This window comes from Spea bombifrons, chromosome 10 (assembly GCF_027358695.1).
Source record: "Spea bombifrons isolate aSpeBom1 chromosome 10, aSpeBom1.2.pri, whole genome shotgun sequence".
Lineage (NCBI taxonomy): Eukaryota > Metazoa > Chordata > Amphibia > Anura > Pelobatidae > Spea > Spea bombifrons.
The window spans coordinates 20,088,668-20,113,060 of record NC_071096.1 but is presented as its reverse complement, the minus strand read 5'-3'; the positions used below and the strand labels follow the sequence as shown (position 1 = coordinate 20,113,060).

At 39.3% G+C, this 24,393-nt stretch overlaps 1 protein-coding gene across 1 annotated transcript; it reads left to right on the top strand.

The window, feature by feature from the left end:
• Positions 1-641: 641 nt before the first annotated feature.
• ATL3 (atlastin GTPase 3) lies at positions 642-23,953 on the top strand. Its single transcript, XM_053448679.1, has 13 exons — positions 642-693; positions 5,953-6,161; positions 7,271-7,414; positions 7,494-7,598; positions 8,076-8,126; positions 11,828-11,884; positions 12,128-12,220; positions 13,471-13,609; positions 13,717-13,844; positions 18,371-18,427; positions 18,519-18,590; positions 21,026-21,457; positions 23,659-23,953. The coding sequence occupies exons 2-13, from the start codon at positions 5,955-5,957 to the stop codon at positions 23,740-23,742; spliced, it is 1,569 nt and encodes a 522-aa protein (XP_053304654.1). The 5' UTR covers positions 642-693; positions 5,953-5,954; the 3' UTR covers positions 23,743-23,953.
• Positions 23,954-24,393: the final 440 nt, after the last annotated feature.

The window sequence follows — 24,393 nt, the reverse complement described above, 5'->3', positions numbered from 1 at the left end:
GGCAAAAGGCGGAGTTAAGTGACGCATCTTCAGCAGTGTGTCATTGGGAATAGATTGCGCACGCGTCTTCTTCTCGGGCGTGTACTTGGGGGTGGTCTATCGCTTTTCGTACTGATTTCTTACACATTAAAAAAACTTTATTGATTTATTGGAAGATTTATCGTTGGTACGCCATAATTTTACGGTCAAAAAAGGCATGAATCAGATCGAATTTGTCTAACTAAGCATATGCATCGCAATACAAAATTAAAAAAAGATTTTTCTTCGTATTATCGTGTAGCAATGTGTATTTGAAAATATTGCTCTTAACTATAAATTGAAATAATATATATATAATATCTCATAGAAGTCACGTCTACTGCGGACAATGAATGCATGTTCTTATCTTGTTTCTTAGATGTAAATCGCGAATATGAGCTCTGGACATTGTAGAGCGATACGGAATTTGATGACCCTATATAAAACAAATAATAAAGGTTATTTAAAATTGATCATACAAAGTGTAGTTTTTAAATAAAGCTGGAGAATTCTAGGAAAAGCAGAAAAAAATGGAGCGTGTCATGTGATTTGTAGTCCAGGTCCGCCCTATGATGCAGTAGGATTGTCTACACTACAATTCCCGTTACGCACCTCGCGTTGATAGCTGGATTTCTCCGCCCTTCGCGCTGCGGAATTTCCCCCGAGAAGTTACAGGTTGGTTGGCTGGCAGCGCATTTTTCCCGCCCCTCTGTGGCCACATAGAGGGGGTGTTAGTCGCAATATGAAAATGCAGCATTCGTTATGTAGACTGTGTTTAACGGTAATGCGGTTGTTTCTTGTTAGTGTGCTTTTTATACGTACGTACATGCATATATACATACATACATACATACATACATACATACAGGCTACTGGTATGTATGTATGTATGTGTGTGTGTATATATATATATATATATATATATATATATATGACGCAATAAATAACATTTGTTTATGCGCAAGTTTACTGTTTTAAATTACCACATTCCCTTCACAGGGAGCGTCCTCAATGTTTGTATCGCCTCTTGTTTTTTTGCTATGGATGTCAGCAATATGCTTGTAATATTCGACGCGTGAAGACCTCGTTACTGGTCACTTTACATGTTATCCCTGTGTTTCTCCTCACCTTCCTGACATTGTCTGCTATTTGAGAAGCTAGATCTGCAAACACGGAAGCCTTTAGGAGATCAGAGCACTGCTGTGATTGTTATATAAAGCAAGCGAGGGTGTTACCAGGTTTGGTAGTCCAGTTATTCAAAAACATACAAGACCCCCTTCAGATGTTCCACTTGGTGAAAAAATAAAATGTGAGTGGTGGGGCTGACTCCAGCAATTCCTTGTTTGTCATTCATGAAAGCCTAATATTTGCCATCACATGAAGAGGGACCATAGTGGAAGGACCGGGATCATTGTTTGGAACTAGCAGCTAAGTGTAGCTGTTTGCTTATAAAAACAAGATCTAGATCTGTGGGTCTTTGGCACCCATTTGTGGGTGTCTGGCTACCAGTGGGAAGCACCTGAGGAGTGTTAGCGTGCAGCCTGTTGAAAGACTATTCAAGGGTAGTAATAACCTACAAAATTTTATTTTTTGGAAATACACATTTTATGTATAATTGTGTGTGTGTGTGTTGTCCTAGTAAGGGAGCTGTTTAGTTAGGTCTACTCCCTGCTCACATTCTGCTTACCCCCTGCCCAGTTCCTACCCGCTAAAGGCTGTCTAAAGCCCTACTCCTACACGAAGCCACTCTCCAGGGTCAGGCTTCAGGTGCCCTGTGGGGACTACTTCTCTGGTGCCCCCCCATGCCCCACAAAAAGAAACGGAAAAACATCTTGTAAGAAACAACCAGTTTTAGTAAGAGTATTTATGTGCAAGTGCAAACAAGTACAATAATAACACTGGTAACAATAATGTACGCTGAATACATTAAATACGGGGGGGGGGGGGCAGCTAACAGTGCAATCTTTTCTAACAAATATTTTATTAGGCAAGCATTTCATTGGCCCCTTCCACACTCCCTAGCATGCAATCACTCCCTCTGCTACCACACCAAAAAAATATTTGCCACATTGACTGTGAGAGTCTTCCCTCCTTTTCTGACCGTACCTTGACTTTGAGAGGTCCCTTCCCCAGTGTCCCTTCCCCATTGTCCCTTTGTCCCCTCATTCACTAAACCACATATAGATCAAATAAACAACATGTAAACAGCACTTGCACGTGTAGATCAACAGAATAACACACAAACCCAACATTGCAGAAATAGATCAATTGAAAATCACATATGAACTCAGTATTGAAGGTATAAATCTAATAAACAGAATCAGAGATCCAAATCCTGTATTTGGAGGTATACAATAACAATGTATGGAAACATAGCATTGCGGGTATAGATCAAAAGAATAACACACAAAACACACCAATCTTTGCAGGTATAAATCAACTGGAAGTCTCATGTAAACTCGGCACTGAAGGTAAACATCAAATAAACAACACATGGAAACAGCACTGCAGGCCTTGATCAACTGAATTAGACATACAAACCCTGTATTTGCAGGTATACATAAATTATGTATGGAAACATAGCATAGCAGATATAGATCAACATAATACCATAATATCTCCTATATCTGCCCTCTTACTGCCCCCGTCCACTTTAACACTATTTAACACTCTCTATTACAGCTCTCACAACCTGCAATACCCACCTTCATGTTCCCCACAATCAACTGGTTTTTTGGCCCTCTGCTGTTCTCTCTTTATACTTCCTCTCTTGGCAAACTAATCAACTCATTTGGCCTCCAGTATCATCTATATGCAGATGATACCCAAATCTACCGGTCTTCTGATCTCTCTCCATCTCTCATGTCCCGGATCACCAGCTGCTTGTCTGCTATTTCTTCATGGATGTCACAACACTACCTGAAACTTAATCTTTCTAAAACGGAACTCATTATCTTCCCTCCCTCCATCTCCACTCCACTACCTGAATTCTCTATCATCATTAACAACACAACTATCTCTCCTACTAACCAGGCCCGATGCCTTGGGGTCATCCTTGACTCAAACCTCTCCTTCATCCCTCACATTCAGTCCCTCGCCAGATCCTGCCGCCTGCACCTAAAAAACATCTCTCGTATCCGCCCATTCCTCACCCAAGAATCCACAAAAACTCTGGTTCATTCACTTATCATTTCCCGTCTTGACTACTGCAACACTCTTCTGGTTGGCATTCCACTGTCTCGACTCTCTCCACTACAGTCTATCCTTAATGCCGCTGCTAGGCTCATCTTCCTGGCACGTCGCTCCTCTTCTGCTTCCCCACTCTGTGAAACCCTCCACTGGCTTCCGATTACCTTTAGAATTAAATTTAAGATCCTGGTACTGACATATAAGGCCATCCACAATACTGCTCCTGCGTACATTTCTGACCTCATTAGCAAATACTCTCCTACTCGATCCCTACGTTCCTCCCATGGGCTAAGGCTCTCCTCCTCACTCATCACCTCTTCCTTTTCCCGTCTACAAGATTTCACACAAGCTGCTCCATATCTCTGGAATCTGCTCCCAAGGAACCTTCAGAATTTACCCTCCCTCCCAACATTCAAGAAACATCTAAAAACCCACTTCTTCAGAGAAGCATACCATCTTAGCTGCTAGAACATCCTTGTCATTGATACCCCCACAATACCTCTCACCCTTTCTCTATGCCTTATGTTTATCACCCCATTTTCCCTCTAGATTGTAAGCTTGCGAGCAGGGCTCTCTCCACCAAATGTATCGGTTTGTCTTAGTCTGTCAATTCTTGTCTTGTCATATCCCTTGAATTTATGTATTGTATTAAGCGCTGCGTAAACTGTTGGCGCTATATAAATAAAAGATAATAATAATAATAATAACAAACCCAGCTTTGCAGATATATATTAATTGAAAAGCATATGTACATTAAGCATTAAAGGTATAGATAAAACCCCCTAAGTTACAGGCATAGATCACAGGTTGCACACACCAAAGCGAGCCCTGGCATCCACACTGCCCACATAGAACTTAACCAGCACTAAGATTACACACACAGGGCTTGCCGTCAGTGTTCCCTCTAAGCTGTGCGCTTGTGCGCGCGCACATAGCTTTTTTAGAGAGCGCACATGTCCAAAAATTGTGCTCTGTTAAACTTTTTGCACAAGAGAAATTTTCTGCGCACGCCAACTAAGAAAAATTAGATGGAACATTGCTTGCCGTACATGTCCCCAAACAGCCCAGCGTAAGACATCTTTGTCCCCAAACAGCCCAGCGTAAGACATCTTTGTCCCCAAACAACCCGCCCTGTGCCATCTTTGCCTTTCCCCAAATCAATTATACATCTATGATACACACAAACACTTATACAGTCACTTACTCATTCACTCTTTCATTCACACAATCATGAATTTTCTCTCGTTCACATAAATCATTTACACATTCATTAATGCAAAATTTCAAAAATCATTCAAGCAATTCACCCACAACACACACATTGTTATTCATTCTCTCATTCCTACACAATTCACCTATACATTAATTCTTCATGAGCGTGTAGCCTGCCCTGGGAAGTTCCCAGGTATAGTTACTAGGACCCCTTATTTACCACCCTTGGCAAGTCACTACAATACAGTTGTTTCTGAAGAACAATTCAAGGATTTCTTTTGAAGGATTAACATTTGAAGGATTTCTAATTCATGTAATTTAAAAATTCCCAGGGATTGTGTTACATGAATGTATCTTTTTAACCAAATGTGTATTGCTTCATCATATGTTCTACGAGCCAGGTATACTTTGCTCCCAGAGTTTACTGCTGCTTCTGTCCTCTTTTTATGTTTTCTTTTGGACATATTGTTTTTTAATAATACTAATTATATTAATACTAATGCTGAACTGAGACCTGCACAATAGTTGACTTTACATCTTGTTTTCCCTTATTTCTATTTCATTATCAAACGCTTGCTGCTTTATCCTGTCTTAAAAGTCTGTGTCGTCAAGCAACAGTGATGTTATTTGAACCAACAAAACTGAAGATGTGTCTTAATTTCACAGTCTTTATTATCAACTCTGCCTGGCTTTTCTTACAAGGAGGGCTGAGTAGGTCTTACATAATGATGACTTTCAGGGAATTTATTTAAAAGGAGTGTTTAGCCAACATCATTGTAATATAAAACACAACATCAAGTAAAGATTTGCATCATTCATCAGTTTTGCTGGGTGCACTTAATAGTCACGTGATATAGAATCAAGCATCTTCATAATCCTTAGGAACTGATGAGTTTAAACGGCAACTGTGCTTTACACTCACCTGCAAATGCCTGATTTAGTGAATAATCACCTTTATCTTATGAAAGCGGGGGATTATATATTTCTCTTCTACTGCCTCTTTCTCTTGCTCTGTTTTGTCTGATTGGAGTACATCTATTCTTTAATTTTTTTTCAATATTACTTTTTAATATCATTCTAATATGCTTTTCAGTCTATTTGTAGTCTTGTTCCCCAGTCTCTGAATTAATATTTCCAAAATAATAAAGCTCCACTCCCTTTCAGCCAATTCTCTTTGCCCCTCCTCCACCCTCCTTCAGTCTCAGTATGTATCATCCACGCATTTTTTTTTTTGTGTGCCAAATTCTAGTTGAAGCATAAAGTAGTGTTGTGAGTCATTTCTCCTGGCTCCGGGCACTGCATTTCCCCTCTTCTGGGTGCGGGCCTCTGTTTTGGTATCACTCCTGTTTCCCTTCTGCTTTGTAACGTTTACATACTCGTGATGGCAAGTAATCGCCCCTCTTTTCTTGCATAGTAGTTAAAGTATAGCTTCGGTCATTTTTCTTTTCTATGATAGACTTGCTTTAAGATTTTGATCTTAAGAAACGTTAGCTAATGTTTTTCTAATCTGCTTCTTTCTTATTCTGCACGCAGTTATGGCTCCATCTACTCCAGGCCCAGTTCAGATAGTGCAAGTGGAAAAGGATGAACACTCTTTCCAGCTGGATGAGGAAGCTTTGGCCTCAGTGCTTCTTCAGGAGCGCATTCGGGATTTGGATGTCGTGGTTGTATCTGTGGCTGGTGCTTTCCGCAAAGGAAAATCCTTTCTGTTGGATTTTATGCTGAGATACGTCTACAGCCAGGTACATACATTTTCGCTTGCTTATGTGTTTCCTGAACACCCTTGCTTAACATTTCCTAAAGAGTCTATTTGATCACTCTCTCTCTCTCTCTCTTTCTCTCTCTCTCTCGTTAATTTATGCAGCGTAAAGAGTTTAAGCATTGGTGAAAGTTTTTCTCCTTTAAGTTATTTATTGCCCTTCATTCTGCACTAAATATTTGAAAATGAATCAAGTAGCCTCATACATTCTGTAGCCTCAAACAGTCTGTTATACTATAATTTACTTCAAAATATTGTTTTTAATTACAGCAAATATATCAGAAAGACAAAATGTCATCAAAATTGCTGTTGGTGAAAGAGATTGGAGGATGTGTGAGAGTCAGCTAAGGCACATCAGCCAATATGGCAATAGAAGATTCAGCACGGCTGACGGACTATTAATGGGAGTTGTAGTCTGGGAGTTTGTTTAGGGGACCTGGTTATTGCTGTTAAAGGAGGCATGGCTCTTTCTGAAACAGAAGGATATTCTTTCTAGTAAGGGTTAGAATGCGCAACTTATGGAGGATGTGGCCACAGGTACGATGGAAACTTTTAAGAATAAATCAGTTTACTTTTGTCAATTAACAATATTCACAGGCAAATATCCTTTACAACATTTGATCCCAGGAGTTGTTTGGCATGTCCGTTGAGTCTAAAATATTTTTCTCACCTTATGGTTAACATTGGCGTGTCCTTTATTTTGTCTCCTTTTATCTGAACCAGTGACATTGGGGTTGAATGTCGGTGCTCAACATTACATTGTAAATGTATATGATACATGTTAATTTGCTGGACATTTCAGTGAACACCTAGCAATGGAAACTTCATTTTATGAAATACCAGGATCTTGTTTATGTCTTAACATTTACTGAAAGAAGATATTTCTGTTTTGTTAAATAATATTGAGGCCGCATTTGCGATATCTTTATGAGGTGAATAAGCTAAGCAATTCATTAACCTACTCACACATTGAGAGGCATTTCCCCACAATAAATATGGTTCAAACTATGATATTTTACCATATCATTTGTCAGTTATTTTGGTTTTCAACGCTTGGAAACTACATAGTGTATGTTTTTTATTTGGTTGCAGAAGGAGGAGAGCACTGGGAATTGGTTGGGGAAGGAAGATGACCCGCTAACTGGCTTCTCCTGGAAGGGTGGCTCAGAACCTGACACCACAGGTATTCAGATCTGGAGTGAGGTCTTCACCATGAAGAAACCAGATGGTAAAGAGGTGAGATACAAGTCCTTACTAGGTTTCTTATAAAACAGTTACAAAACCTTGAACTAATTATGGCATCTTTCTGTGTCAGGTAGCAGTAGTGCTTATGGATACACAGGGGGCATTTGACAGCCAATCTACAGTGAAGGACTGTGCTACAATTTTTGCTTTGAGTACAATGACAAGTTCCATCCAGGTGAGAAGTTGGTGGGACAGAGCATTGCTGTCCCTATTCAAACAGTCCCACTCCAGAAAGACCACATATATTTTGTTTATCTTATATCCTGCATGCTATTCTTCTTCTTTATGTTTTAAAAGTTCCATTAAACATGGGTAAATGCAAAACATATATTGCTTTACAGACCCTGTCTAAATGATCAATTTACCTCCCAAGGAAACTTAATTATGAACCCAGTTAGTCGGACATGCCAAACATGTGTAAGCTAAGAAATGAAAGCACATGCATGCTCCTAGCTCGCTTACCGGTTCAGGCTCTTGGCTTGGAATTCAATTATTTATTAAATGCTTCTGAAGTGAAAAAGCTGCATGGCCCTCCTTTTGGCATCATTTCACATATTTGTGCACTGGGGTTCCAAGCTATCCTGTGGTGATTGCCTCTTTTTTTTTTATTTATGACTTACACTGTTTCTTCTTTATATCTTTACGCTGACAGATCTACAATTTATCCCAGAATATTCAGGAAGATGATCTTCAGCAGCTGCAGGTAAGGGCGCTAGAAACTACCTTAGCTGTATATATTAATATATTAACTAAATATCAAAGGATCTCCCCAACTGCCCCATTAAGCTAACAGGGTTTCCATTGGCTGCCTTCTAGTGAATGTTTTCACAGGACAACAATCACCCTCTCCTCTCTAGGCATTCATTTCTGTTGCATCGTTACTTAGACATTTTGTGTTCGGTAGGATGACTGCTTCTGGGTGTTCCCCCTGGGTATTTTTTTTGTCGGTGGCGGGTTTTTACTACTTTTAGTCTTTTCTGGTCTTGTTTTGCTGTTCCGGATTACTTCACCTTTTAACGTGGGAATTTTTTTGTTAATTTAGATTCTTTTTATTCCAAGGGGTATATCCCCCCCTTTTTTTTTCTTTAACAAAACAAGAATAAATATACAAAAAACAATTAGACAAAAAGAAAAAGAAAAAAAAATTACATAAAATACATGTAACACATAACATGTCAACAGTTGTTGTTAGATGTATATATCACAATCATTATATCTTGAACAAGTGCAGGATAGGCTAGTGGGGTTTTTGAGAGATTAAGCGTTGTATCTAACTTATTCGTTCAGGGATGTCACAGAGATGTTTGTAACAATAGTAAGTATGTCTTTCCACATTTTCTTTGTTTTCAATGATGAATCTAAGATCCAACTAACCCTTTCTTCCATTATTATTTGGTATTTTATCTGTGCTACTAGTAAATCTAGGGAGAAATCTACATCTTGTTTCCAATATATAGCAATTATTTTTTTTGCTGCTAAAAAACAGTGAATTGTAAAAGTTTTTTGAGTTAGAGTAAGAGATGGCCAACTTTGGTGTAATAACACTTCTGATGGTTCTCTTTTGATTACAATATTCATGGTATGCTCCAAGAAATCAAAGGCTATATCCCAGAAGTTTCTAATTCTTTTACATTTTTTGATGTATGGCAGTTATATCTCCTCTATTGCAGGTTGTACAATTTTGTTACTTTTATCGTTTTTTTCTTTTCCTATGTGTTATTTACTTTTATGGATATTATTACATTATGGGTGATTCTGACTCCTCACAAATCATTTAAAAAGTGCGACCGGTAAGGTTTGCATAAGGAGCTTAAAAACAAATAGCGTCCATGCATTCTCCATGCAGGACTCCTGTGGTCATCAAGGTGACTCCTATTTCTACAAGCTCTCCTTTTGTCTTAGTTCCATTCAAATTGTTTTTGCTTTTGAGTTCCTGTTGAATTTATAAGGGCCTCCTTGTTCTGATGGCCTTTCTGGATTATAATGACCTTTTTACTGATAGCTGAATACCACATAATGAACAACCATGCCCTTCTATTAAGGGCCTCGTTAAACCTCATCCTCCTAGTCAGATCCTACACCAGTACTTTGATCACTTGCCGGTTGTCAGGGATTAAGCTGGGGACAGGAGATTCACCTTCAAAGAACCAGTCATAGGACTTTTGTGATGACTTATTGTTTAGCCCAGATCTGCAGATGTCACTGGAAGAAAGTTTTCTTAAACTTTGGCAGGGGATGTTGGGTGTGCTCAACCTGTTGGACTGGTTTTTGTGCTGGATCCTGGGGATGGTGTTGCTCCTTTCATTTGCTCTGGTGTTCTTCAGGCAATGGGGATTTTTATCTCCGGTCCACGGGTCAAAGACCCCTATTAAGTGATGGGAATGCGTCCTGTGTGTCATAGGGGACAAATCATTGCTTTGCACTAAATGAATGCTGGTTACCAGAAAATAGTCTGGAGCACTTATGGTTCCTTGTTTTATTTTTAGGAGATGTGGTCAGTTTAGGATCAATGTGTTGGTGTTGAGGGATATTTTTTTCATTGGAGGACCTTGTACAAGATTGCCCAATCCAGGTCCAGCTGGACAATGCTACCATAGTTGTATGTACTCTAAGCGTAGTCACACCTTGGGTAGTCTTGGATATATTTCTGTTGGTAAAGGCATTGGTCCAAGAGTTTCTGGCTATTTAGTAGACATATGTCAGGCAGATTTCCTAATCCACCAGCACATAGGGCTGTAGGAATGGTTGCTTGACCCAGAGTTTTTTTTTTTTCTGCGGTCTGCCAGTGACTGATCTCATGTTGACCGAGCACAACCACATGCTTCCTCTTTATTGGGACAGATTACTAGACCAATTATGGTCCAAAACGTCCTCTATCAACTGTTAGGCTTTTCCAATTACATTCACTAGTTCTCTTAGCCACTGCCTTGGCACATAATTTAGCTCTTGGTTACACAAGCAGCTCTTATGTCTTCTGTTTGTGTCTAATTTCCATAACAACCAGAAAATTGTGGCTCTGTCTTTTTGTGCTGCACCTAGAATGACAAGGAGTGCAGTTGCTGGTTAGGATCTGTGATATCAAGATCTATCTGGATCATTCAGCCAGATTATTGTTTTAGTTTTAAGGTTGATCTGGAGGTTGAAGAATGGCTGGACACCTTGAGAAATCTTTCAGGGACCTCACACTGTTCTAATAATCATCTAGAAATCACTAGGAAGGTTATGATGAGATGGTACCTGTTTTCATACCAATTAGGCAATATATACCTGGGCGTTAGCAAACTCTGCTGGAGAGATTGTAAGGGTGAAAGTACAATGGCACGCACATAGTGGCTATGCCCCAAAATCTGTTATTTATGGCTTGAAACCTTCCATCTAATAGATAAATGCTCATCGGTAAAGTGTTCAACATTGGCCCTACTAAATCTACTTCTATCCAATTACCTAACTCGATTTAGAAAATTAATAACAATCATCTGCATAGAAGGAACTGAAAAATTACTAACCCTGGTTACAAGTTGTAAACAGAAAACACACAGAGGACACAAAAGGTCCTGTTCCACACCCAGGACACAAAAGGTCCTGTTCTAGATGTCCCATTAAGAGAAATATTCAGTATAAAGAATACAAGATATACCCCCCTTTTCACTTCCTTTCTTTTCTTTTTATGTTTTGCTCAAACTGTTATACTAATATTTTTTTGAAGTATGATTGGAAATGTACACCAATTTTCCATATTTTGCCTTCTATGGCTTATTGTTTTGGTCACTTTTCATTCACTTTGTCTGTTTGTGCCATTGTTTGGTTGGGGGTTATATCAAGAGGGAAATGTTAGTGCTGCTTTTCTTCAGTTTTTGTCCAAAAGTCACCAAGGATATAACCCACACGTTATATAATTAAATTACCTTTGCATTGTGGATTAATATTTTTGTGCTAGTTCCCTTATATTACATCTAAGAATCTGATCCTCTACTTTTACATTATGACACTTTTTCTAACATTTATCCTCTTTTGGAATACACTTTCCTCTTGTGCTTTTGTCACATCCATTCTCACATTTACATCTCTCCTCTCACTTCTTTCCTCCAAGCTATATATAAATTGAGCTTCTTTAAACTATACTGATAACTTTTTTTATTCTGTAACCCTTCTCTGAACAAAAATGTTATGCTTCACCATTAGTGCCTCCCTCTCTTTGTGTATCTGCCTCTGTGTCTTTCGTTGTATGTATTGCATACACTCATTTTCAGTGGCATTATCTGTGTAATTTGTTTCTAAGTGAATAATATTAATTCACTGTGGTGAGGTGAAACAGTTCATTTCATAGTTTAACTTGACTGAAACCAGCTATTGCTATCCCCTTGCCTGGGTTGGAGAAATACTTTTTTACTTTTTTCTCCTCAGCTTTTCACAGAGTATGGACGGCTGGCTATGGATGAAATTTTCCTGAAACCCTTTCAGGTAATTTTTAATAAAAAATCACACTTTTTATACTAGCGGGTTATTTTGTGGTAATGGGTGAACTCTAGTGGTTAAAGTGCATGTTGTACTTGTATTTGGATGAGTACCTTTATGATTCTATTCCCCAATTAAGCATGCTGTCATCATAGTGAGTAACTGCTGAGTTTGTACTGTGTAACATTGTCTTAAGGAGTGTAGCTTGGTTTAATTAACTGCATGTATACTTAATTAAATTTCATACAGACCCTGATGTTTTTGGTTAGAGACTGGAGCTTCCCTTATGAATACCACTATGGAGCAGATGGAGGAATGAAATTCTTAGAAAAGAGATTACGGGTAAATACCCTCAATATATATGTGGGACCAGCACTGTGTGCGTATCGCGATGTTGGGAGGAAAGTTAACACAGTGTGTGTTAAAGATGCTTCAAAAGCACTATGCTAAGAGGAGTTATAGCTTCATAAACTCACCAAGGAACAGGGTTTACCCAATATCTATACACACCTTTGTTAGTCCTTGAAAAAGCATTCTTCAAAAACCAAGATAAATGATTTACCTGGGGTAGAAGCTACATCTCTTCCTCCCTTTGAACAGACCCCTATCCACAGCATTTACTGAGCCAGTGCTGAAGCTGAACAGTACATAGCTGGGCAGTGGGAATGGTGCAAATGCATATTGTGGGATTCTACAGAATACCCCTTCATTTGCAAGGAGGACACAGTGAAAATGTAAAGGGGCAATCCCCATGCTGTATATACTAATCATAGCATAGTAGCGTTGCATGTTTAGATTATTGGTTTGGTCTTTATGACATAATTAATATTTATAGAAGTCATTTCTAAGAAACAGTGTTAACATTGACCTTTAAAGCTTTAAAAAGTTAACAAGTAAATAAATACTATGCAACAAATTGTGATATAACTTAAACTGCTAGCCCTTAAATAATACCCTATCCATATGCCCCAACCCGTTTTCTTGTACTTGCAGTCACCAAGCAGTAAATCCTTAGCTGGATCTGTCCTAACCTTACTGTCAGATCCCTATCAATTGTGCATGATTCTGAAGGATAAAATAAAGCACTGGTCTTTTCCTGGCTTCTAGATACTGGTAGATTAAAATAAATGTGATGAAACACAGGCTCATGATTCACTCATTTTTTTTTACTTTGAGGGGAGCCATATGAAGAATACTCTAAAGAAATTATAATGGATGATACAAAGGGAATCAACCACCACAGAAAATAGTAGAATGCCAATTTGATCGCTCATCTTTTAAAACATTGCAGCAGAATTGCTGTTTTTACCCCTCATTGTCTCTGGGTTTTTTTTATCGATTGTTAGGCTTTTTCCAGTACTAAAAAAATAAAAGGTGCTAAAAAAAAAAAAAAAACATGGTTAAATAGTAATCACAGTAAAATAATCTATTTATAGAGCCCAGATTTTGCAGCATTGTTGAAAGGGTAGAAAAGACATAACAATTAGTATGTCACGTACATACACCCTGTTCAAATGAGCTGTCAATTGTTAATGTATTAGTATTTTAGTATTGCCAGCCATGTTCCTCTAACTGTAGTTGATACCTAACAGGTTAAAGACCACCAGCATGAAGAGATACAGAATGTGCGCAAACACATACACTCCTGTTTCACCAATGTGAGCTGCTTTCTGCTTCCCCATCCTGGACTCAAAGTGGCTACAAGCCCTCAGTTTGATGGTCGTCTGAAAGGTCTGTCTGGGAGGGAGAGAATTTTAACCCTGTAACTTTCATGTCGGCCCTGTCAAGAAGTTTGATGCCTTGTGCCAGTGTATGATTTTGTGTTATTCCCCTCGCAGATATTGCATCAGAGTTTACAGAACAGCTTAGCGCTCTGATCCCTCTTGTCCTAGGCCCTGGAAGCCTGATGGAAAAGGAGATTAATGGTTCAAAGGTGACCTGTAGGGGGCTGCTTGAATACTTTAAGGTGAGGCTGTACTACTGTATAAAACTCCATGTCCCATGAGAGCATATGGTTCTGTTCAACTGAACTTTACCCTTCCCATCAGGAGCAGTCTCCTGAGCCGTGGCCCATTAGTACATCTAGGTCCAGAAGCCTTAAATTTTAGTTAAGTGCTGCCTAGGATACTGAGAATTCGTATTACTTATTTCCTTAGCTTATTGTTCGAAGGCACCCTGTTTTTTTCCTTTCCAATTAAACTGCAGCAGAATAAAATATTGTTGCTGCACGCATCCAAATAATAGAACCCTGAGGCACACATTTGTGAAAAAGTCAAAAGGAAAACATTTTACCAATTATTTAACATATGTGCAAGATTCTTAGGCGTATTAACCCCTTAAGGACCAGGCTGTTTTTTTACTTTTTGTACCCTTGGGACCGAGGCTGTTTTAACACTTTTGCGGTGCCCGTGTTTAGATTTAATTTTCTCCTCAATCATTTAGTGTACCCACACAAGTTATATGTTTCAGGACAAGAAGGGCTTTCTTCAGATAGCATTTTTATCTAATTTCCTATAAAAAAAAAAATATGATGAAAAATTGAAAACAACATTTTTTCTCACTTTTATTTGAAAAATCTTTTACTCATCCAAAAAAGCTAATGAAAAAAAACTGCTAAATAGATTCTACTATTTGTCCGGAGTTTAGAAATACCCAATGTTTTTATGGTCTTTTTTTTTTTTTTTTTTCTGCAAGTTATTGGGCAATAAGTACAAGTAGCGTTTTGCTATTTCAAAACCATTTTTTTCCAAAGCTGGTCATTCTCTCCCGTGTGCTATTTGATGCTGGCCAATGCAATTTACCCCCTCAAACCATATATTTTTGAAAACGAGACACCTCAAGGTATTTCAAATACTGGTATTTTAACCCTTTCCATGCACTAATTCTACTACCCTTTGTCAAACTGTGTGGTAGTAATTTATTTTGCGTCCCCCCCACCCCTTAAAATTGAGCTTCAGGTATGGATTTACAGCTCCTGGTATACGTCACTTTCAAACAAGACCCCAACTTGTGTTCAGTAAAGTGAGACCCCCATGCATGGGTTTGTTGGGTTGTTTGGGAGGTAAAACGCCACATTTAGGAAGTGCGCATTTTTTAACTTGGAACTTTTACATCTGGTCCTACTGCCCCCATGTCCTAATAGGGCCATCTTTGAAGCCAGCTAATTCAATTTACCCTATCAAAACAATATATTTTTGAAAACTAGACACCCCAAGGTATTTCAAATGCTAGTATTGTAACCCTTTCCATGCAAGGAGATTCTACCACCAGCCTTCAGGTATACATTTATAGCTCCAGGTATACGTCACTATCAAACACCCCAATGTGTGTTCAGCAACATCTCCCGAGTACAGTGATATCACCCATGCATGGGTTTGTCTCGTGTTTGGATGTTTTTTTTACATTTTGCTGGAACTGGATAGTTCCTCTGATGCATAACAATTTTTAATTATTACCACTTTTTTTTAAGCTTTTTTTTTAATTTCCTCCATATTTTTTTAATTTATTTTATTTAAATATTTTACTAATCACATTCTGATTACAAAGTTGGACTCCATTGAGTTGCAGGGTTGCATGCAGTACCTTTATTCAACCTGCAAGTGGAGCCAGAGTTCTCTAGAGGTTCTGGAGACCCTGTGGAGACCCTGTGGCAAACTTTTTTTTTTTTTTTTTTTTTTAAGGATGCGCCGCCATTTTGCGAGTAGCAAAATCAGTCGCAGTGGAGGTTGTGACCATCTAAAGTCTTTTAACCCCTTAAGGACCGGGCTCATTTTTTCTTTTTGTACCCTGTGGGACCGAGGCTGTTTTAATACTTTTGTGGTGCTTGTGTTCAGCTGTAATTTTCTCCTCACCCATTTAGTGTACCCACATAAGTTATATATTGGTTTTTTCAGGACAAGATGGGCTTTCTTCAGATACCATTATTTTCATCGTATCATCTTATTTACTATAAAAAAATAAAAAAAACATAGTGAAAAATTGAAAAAAAAACACATTTTATGACTTTTATTTTAAAAATCTTTTACTCACCTAAAAAAGCAAGTAAAAAAACTAGCTAAATAGATTCTACTACTTGTCCTGAGTTTAGAAATACCCAATGTTTTTATGTTTTTTTGCTGTTTTTTGTAAGTTATAGGGCAATAAGTACAAGCAGCGTTTTATGATTTCCAAACCTTTTTTAACAAATCTGGTCAGTCTGCGTCCATCTCCTCTTTGGAACATATTTGAAGCCGGTTAACTCAATTTAACCCATTTAAACCATATATTTTTGAAAACTAGACACCCCAGGGTATTTCAAATGCTGTTATTTTAACCCTTTCCATGTAACAGTTATACAACCACACTTTGTCAGACTTTGTAATAGTATTTTTTTTTTATTTTTTTTCCCACACAAATTGTACTTTAGTTATAGATATACAGGTTCTGGTATATGTCACTGTCAAACAACACCCCAATGTGTGTTCAGGAACATCTCCTGAGTACAGCGATACCCCACATGCATGGGTTTGTCAGATTGTTTGGCTGGTAAAGTGCTACTTTTGGGGCGTGCGTAATTCAGGTGGTCATTTGGTCATTCTGCCTCCATCTCCTCTTTGGAATATCTTTGAAGCCAGTTAACTCAATTTAACCCCATCAAACCATATATTTTTGAAAACTAGACACCCCAGGGTATTCCAAATGCTGTTATTTTAACCCTTTCCATGCACCAATTATACAACTACACTTTGTCAAACTTTGTAATAGTAATTTTTTTTTATTTTTTTTTTCACACAAATTGTACTTTAGTTGTAGATATACAGGTCCTGGTATATGTCACTGTCAAACAACCCCCCAATATGTGTTCAGGAACATCTCCTGAGTACAGCGATACCCCACATGCATGGGTTTGTTAGATTGTTTGGCTGGTAAAGGGCTACTTTTGAGGCAACACAGACTTTTAGCATCTGGTCATTCTGCCTCCATCTCCTCTTAGGAATATCTTTGAATCTGGTTAACTCAATTTAACCCCGTCAAACCATATATTTTTGAAAACTAGACACCCCAGGGTATTCCAAATGCTGTTATTTTAACCCTTTCCATGCACCAATTATACAAGTACACTTTATCAAACTTTGTAATAGTAATTTTTTTTATTTTTTTTTTCACACAAATTGTACTTTAGTTATAGATATACAGGTTCTGGTATATGTCACTATCAAACAACACCCCAATGTGTGTTCTGGAACATCTCCTGAGTGCAGTGATACCCGACATGCATGGGTTTGTCGTGTTGTTTGAGATTTAAAATGCCACATTTGGGAAGTGCGCTTTTTTTCTCCATTTTGGTCAGTCTGTACCTATGCCCTATCTTTGAGCTCGGCCACTCCAATTTACCCCATCAGCCATTTTTTTTTTATATTAGACACCCCTTGGGTATTTGAAGTGCTTTTATTTTAACTCTTTTGAGATTTTTGAGAAATTTTAGCACTTGCTCAAAATAATAAACTTTATTTTTTTTATTTAATTTTTTTAATACTTTTAATATTTTTTTTTACACATTTTGCTGGTACTGGATGGTTCATCTAGTGACATCACTGCATAATTATTTTTAAATGTTAGCACATTTTCTTTTTTAAATTTTTTTTTCCCATTTTTTTTTTATTATTTTCTGAATATTTTACTAATCACATTGTGATTAGAAAGCTGGGCTCCATTGACTTGCATGGTTGAATGCAGTACCTGTATTCAACCTGCAAGTGGAGCCAGAGTTCTCTAGAGGGTCTGGAGACCATCTAGCAAACTCTTTCATCTTTATTGTTTTTTTTCCCGGGGCGCCGCCATCTTGCTGAAGATCACCGGCAGCTGCGGCTGTGACCGCTCTCCGGAGCGGTCACAGTCCATCCTCAGGTAAGTATTTGGTGTAATCCTGATCGAGGCATTCCAGCAACACCATTTAAGTTGTCGTTGATCGCCTCCTATACAATGTATGGCGGCTGTTGACGCCCCGGGGAGGGGCCAGACATGGCCCCCGATGCCGACCTCGGCCTTGCTGTAATGCCTCGACATGGAGGCATTACAGCAACGCCGTTTAAGCAAAGAAAGTGATCGTTGATCACTTTCTAAGCTTATTTAATTTTTTGACGGTTCAGTGTATGGCAGATGTTGACAACCCGAGAGGGGCCAGACATGACTCCTGATGCAGATCTCCCTGTTGCCGAATACCTTGACATCGAGGCATTACAGCAACATCGTTTAAGCCGTAGATCACTTTCTAAGCTTGTTTAATGAAATTATGTGCCAGGCACGTCGTAGGTCATCACCTGACCATTTTTGCTTGATGCGCCTGACCCATCAGTGGACGTTAAGTGGTTAATACATAAGGAATCCTACATATACTCACCAGAATATACTCCCAATTCACATGTAGTTTAAAATAACATTGAAAGGATGTATGTGTTGACTGTGTTTAATTCTTTTGATCTGTTTCCTTTATAACTTTTTTTTCTTCTTTAGGCCTACATTAAAATTTATCAAGGTGAAGATTTACCTCATCCCAAATCCATGCTGCAGGTATTTTTCTTATAACGCTCTTTTAGTTGCGATCATTGGTACCCTTCCTATTTATACTACTTTTTTGTCTTCTATGTCCTTTCTCCCACAGGCCACAGCAGAAGCCAATAACTTAGCAGCTGTAGCTTCAGCTAAAGACTTGTACAACAGCAGCATGGAGCAGGTGAGAAATAAATATTGTACCATAAAAACTAGTTGTAATACGCACGTATAATTTGCAGATATAACGGAACGCTCAATGTAACTGTACATAATTCACACCCACAGCTTACGTCAGTGGCTGATGATCTGTGAGATTGATCAGTGACCTAAACAATTGAATTGATTTATTAGGTTAAAAGCTGTTAAAAAGAAATTATAAACAAAATTGGTGACCACTATTAATGACAGCTGAAGGCCACTGGAATCGCTAAATTAATAATCAGTGACTTAAAATGTCACTAATCAATGATCAGATAATGTAGTAAAAATTTAGTGGTTTTTTTTTTACCTTATGATCTAGATCAGGGGTCCCCAACCGGTCTGCAGCCTATAAGCAACTGAGCCGCACGGCAATTCTAAGTGTTTTTTTTTTCATTTACCCTGCTGCGGGCAAACCGCAGGGTGAGCATCCAGATTGCCCGCAGCGCTGCGGGGGACCTGGATCCTCTTCTCCGGCAGCCGTGGACGTCTGTGCGATGCAGAGAACCTGCTGTTACGCCGGGGCTTCTATGAAGGAGCTCCAGTGTAACATGAACTTCCGGTGCTCCACCATAGAAGCCCTGGCAGCAGTGGAGGTTGTGCCTAGTGGGGGCAGCCGATGTACGTCTGTCATAGAAGCCCGGCGGAAATGCCGGCAGCAGAGGAAGTTGTCTGCCTGAGAGACTGCCTGAGCCTCTGTGTGTGTGTGTGTGACTGCCTGAGCCTCTGTGTGTGTGTGACTGCCTGAGCCTCTGTGTGTGTGTGACTGCCTGAGCCTCTGTGTGTGTGTGACTGCCTGTGTGTGTGTGTGTGTGTGTGTGTGTGTGTGTGTGTGTGTGTGAGAGACTGCCTGAGTATCTGTGTGTGTGTGTGTGAGAGACTGCCTGAGTATCTGTGTGTGTGTGTGTGAGACACTGCCTGAGTCTCTGTGTGTGTGTGAGACACTGCCTGAGTCTCTGTGTGTGTGAGACACTGCCTGAGTCTCTCTGTGTGTGAGACACTGCCCGAGTCTCTGTCTGTGTGTGTGAGACTGCCTGTGTGTGTGTGTGTGTGTGTGTGTGTGAGAGACTGCCTGAGTCTCTGTGTGTGTGTGTGTGTGTGTGAGGGAAAAAAAAACTCCACCTGCTGCTGTCTGCTATACAATCAATTACTTTGGGCTTGTTGCGGCTGTCCGACCGCTGTAAAACTTACATGCACATCAGGAAAAATTGTCTTCCACAAAACCAGTCCCTGGTGCCAAAAAGGTTGGGGACCGCTTATCTAGATGACACCGCTCATGCAAAAAACAAAATACTGTCTGCGCTTCTCACCCTAATAAAGTTGGCAACAAATATATAAACATAATATAAATGAGAGGTTTTGGTTATATGAATTGGCCAAAGCATAATTAAGCTCACCCGCCACGTCAAGGCACACTCTCAATAGGGTGAGATCCTACTCTCACCTCCTACATAGTGGGCACACAAAGCAGTTCTTTTCCCTGACACCGCTCATGCACCTGCTCACTCTCATCTGCTGCAAACAGCAGCAATTAACCATCAATTGACCTGGAAGTAACTTTGACTTCCAGGTCATTGCTGTTAAAGATTTATAGATGCACAGCATTGATTGGTCCTGTGGGGAATGAAGACACAAGCATTACCCCTTGGAGGGATTATGCATCTTAAACAAAATTTTATTTGCAGCGCTGCAGGGGACCTGGATCCTCCTCTCCGGCAGCTGGTGGGCGTCTGCAACCTCCACTTGTGCCGGGGCTTCTATGACATCACATGACCGGTGTTCATTCATAGAAGCTCCGGGGGAAGTGCCGGCAGCAGCAGCTCAGGTCCTCCACCAGCTGCCTCATTAGACACGGGGAGAAGTCTAAAAAATCACTGGTAAGAGTAGGGTAGGGTAAGAGTGGCATATGGGGGGGCTTTAAATGGCTTTCTGGAGGCAGAGTGTCATATAGGGGGTTAAAAGGAATATCAGGGATGCAGAGTGTCATATAGGGGTTAAAAAGAATATCAGGGAGGCAGAGTGTCATATAGGGGTTAAAAGGAATATCAGGGAGGCAGAGTGGCATACAGGGGGTTAAAATGAATATCAGGGAGGCAGAGTGGCATATAAGGGGGTATAAGACATATCTGGGGGCAGATTGGCAAATAAAAGGAAATAAAAACAAAAAAGGCATTTTTCTCAATCATAGTTTTTATTATATATGAAAAAATAGTTTACATATGAATTAATATTTACTAGTAAAACTTTTTTCTTATAGGGTAGTCTTTTATGTTCAGGTTTTTTCTTTTTTTCTAAATTAATATTCAAATTTTGGGGAGGTCATCTGATAATCAGGGTCGTCTTATAATCGAGCAAATACAGGTATTAGGTGTTGCCCATTAGGTGGTACTAATTTTGTCTTTGCTCTCACCTCAATAGATCTGTGGAGGGGACAAACCGTATGTATCCCCTGATGTTCTACGTGATCGCCATGCTATTTGCAGCCAGGAGGCTCTGGCTCATTTTGATCGTGCCAAGAAAATGGGTGGTGTGGAGTTTAGTCAACAATATCGAGAGGAGCTGTTTAAAGATTTGGAGGAGATCTACACTGCTTTCTGCAAACACAATGAAAGCAAAAATATCTTTACTGCTTTCCGCACGCCTGCAGTGCTTCTTGCACTGGTGGTTGTATCTTATATGACATCCGGTGTCACAGGCTTTATCGGGCTAGTAATCGTTGCACAACTATGCAACTGTGCAACAGGTCTGCTACTCATCTCTCTTCTCACATGGGGCTTCATCAAATACTCTGGACAGTATAGAGAGCTTGGGGGAGTCATAGATTCCACCGCAGATTATGTGCTTGAAAAGGTGAGTAACTGGTTTAGTTCACCTCAAACTGCATGAGTACTGTGTATGTGTCTTTTAAATTTTTATTTTTTATTTTTAAGCATTTCGCTTACTCTCTCTGAGTTGTGGTTTTAACTCATATCACAATTCATTTGGAAGGGCTGGGCTGACCCTTGATAACGCATAACTCTATTTGTAACTATGCATTATAGAAGTCCTTCCTGCAGCAGGAGCTCTTTGGGATTGACACTTCGTGATGTGTAGTGAAATGAAGAAGATTAAACACAACTCTCCTGCAAACTTGCCTATTAACTCTCCCTTTAGTGAATACACTCTTTCTGTAGCTTATTTCAGATACTCCCAGGGCACTGGGAATTACTTTAGTAGCTGTTCTTAACACCATGGAATGATTTTCCCACTGTAAGCCTGGTGAACATATTCTGTGCAGTGACAGTGAAATAACCTGCTCCTTCAGTAGACACAGCAAAGCTAAATTTGTTTTTGTGATGGAATTCCTATGTTGCATATGTATGTCATCAACTAGGTCCATTACAAGCCTACCTGAAAGGGAATGTCCTGCTTCAGAACTCTTAGTCATAGATTCCACCACAGACTATGTGGTTGTAATAGGCGAGCGAATGGTTTAGTTTATAGTATAATGTATAAGATGTATAATGTATAGGATAAATCTGTTTCTCCAAACAAAGTCAGACCTACCACTGCAAAATGGGTTAGGCCACCTAGGAGGGTACAGGTACAAACTAACTGCCGGGCTTCAGAAGGGAGATGTTAATCGATAGACACTGATCCTAAAAAGGCTGAAACTTCACTTCAGGTCTGAAAAAACGTCCTACAGCTAACGTTTTTACAATAGAATATGGTAAAGTTTGTGACCTAGTGTGTTAAGAGTCTTAAGCCTTAAGTACCTTGAATGTTTCTTTCAACTGTTGGGAGTCTTTTACAGGTAAGTGAGTTGCTTCCTATTCATTGATTCGTATATTTTTCACATTTTACCATAGAATAAGACCATATATACAGAACCCAATCCCTGATTTGGATTAGAAGCTGGTTCTGAATCTGTTGTATTATGGACCTTTTTCAACCACTAGCTAAGAGTGATGCTAAGATTTTGACTATAGTTTTTGGTAGTTATTACCTCAAATAAGAATGTTGGAGAACCTAAAGCAATTGCATGTAATGAGCCTTACGCATTCCTGATAAACTAGCCCACGAGCATTTGCCTCATTTCGAACCTAAGGTTCTTTAGTGACCTTCTCCCCAATTATCATTACCTAGAGAAGGCATTCTGTGTGTTTGCTGTTAGACGTATTCAGAATGCAGTTCTTCACTGGAGTAGAAAATGTTAATTATTCAAAGAATTATCATGGTCACTCAAACGTTACTTTTGAAGGCATCAATCATTGGCAACTGCACTGGCGATGTATGCTGCAGCAATGTGGTGAGGTGGTCAGCGGAGCCATTATGTTGGGCGTTAAAGCTCACAGATTTTGTCACTGGTTTGATACTTCTTCAGTAGTGAAGGATTAATCTCACTGTGTCTGCTGCATTGACAAAAAGAAAATAGAATGGCTGTGTATATGCTGTCATTTAAATTTGTCTCCTACTCCCTGGGTGGGTGCCTGGTTTGTGATACCCTACCACGTTTTTTGAGTACAAAAATACTACACACGTTTCCATTCGAAGCTAGACTTTACCGTCAAATCACGTCCAGTGTGATGGTTGTTTCCAATGATGACATGTCCATCCATGGTGCCAACAGATTATGCAGTTCTGTAGTATGAAGTTTTGCATGTGAAGCATTCACAGTAGACTTTTTTGGTTTGTGTGATAATTGCCCCATAATCGCACATTACTTCAGAAGTACTTCAGTTTACACACAGAAGTATGGCTCTTTATGAGAAAAAGTCCACTTTGTGCCAACCGTGTCCTCCATTGTGTTCGCGTTGTACAAAAGTGTAGGTACAGGTTCTGGATTTAAAGAAAAAGATCGTAGGTAATATTTGCTAGCACTTTTACCAATATCATACACACAAAATGCCAGCCTTGCTTTTATAGCAAGCATTGTCACCCACAGTTGGAACATGGTTTCTTTTGTTTCCGACCTTGTCAGCCTTTTTTTTAAGTGGCTGGAAAGTGGTAGTTACAGTGTAGCCCCGATGCTCATCCATCCCTTTTCTCTTCATGTTTCTTTAACACTAAAGGCTACCACTGTCATGGACAACTCATCCCGCCGTATTGCTGTTGGTACCGCTGGAGCCCCTTCTGAAAAGAAGAAACAGAAGTAGCAGACACATGGGCGAAGCAAGAGAACTATGCTGTATCTCCACCACTCTTGCATTCTTGGTATTCCATTGCAAAAATTCCTATCAAGCACAGCTACAACCGTTCCAGTGAGGTGTCACCTACTTGCCCATTACAGCATAATTTGCCAGCCAATAGATAAATATGAACTTATTGCACAATATTTTCTCAAGTTACATATTCCCTGTTAAATCTCCTTCTGTTAAATCTTCTTATTCTTGTTTTAAGTCTGTCTAGTTTCCACTTTCCAAAATGTTAACCTTGAAGACAAAAAGTAGATTTGTTTAAATATGGCAAAGGCTTGAAGAAACCCCTAATTTAATGTAATATATGTGGACCAACTTGGCTTAAATTTTATAATGATAATGTTTTTTCCCAAGACATTTAAGAGGATTTACTGCTAGACATTGCAAGGCACAACTGCAAATTAACCGAATTACTTTGTGTTGTTTAGTAGGTTGTGCCATAGCAATGTATAGATTATCTGATGCAGACATGGGTGTGAAGAGCCACTGCACTGCTCACTAAATACTTTTTGTCCCTTTTTTCGTATCACCTTTAGTATCAAGGATGGGAAGTTAAAAGGCCTCAAGGTTTGTGAACAGACCAACATTAAATTTATTATAGGCGTGTCA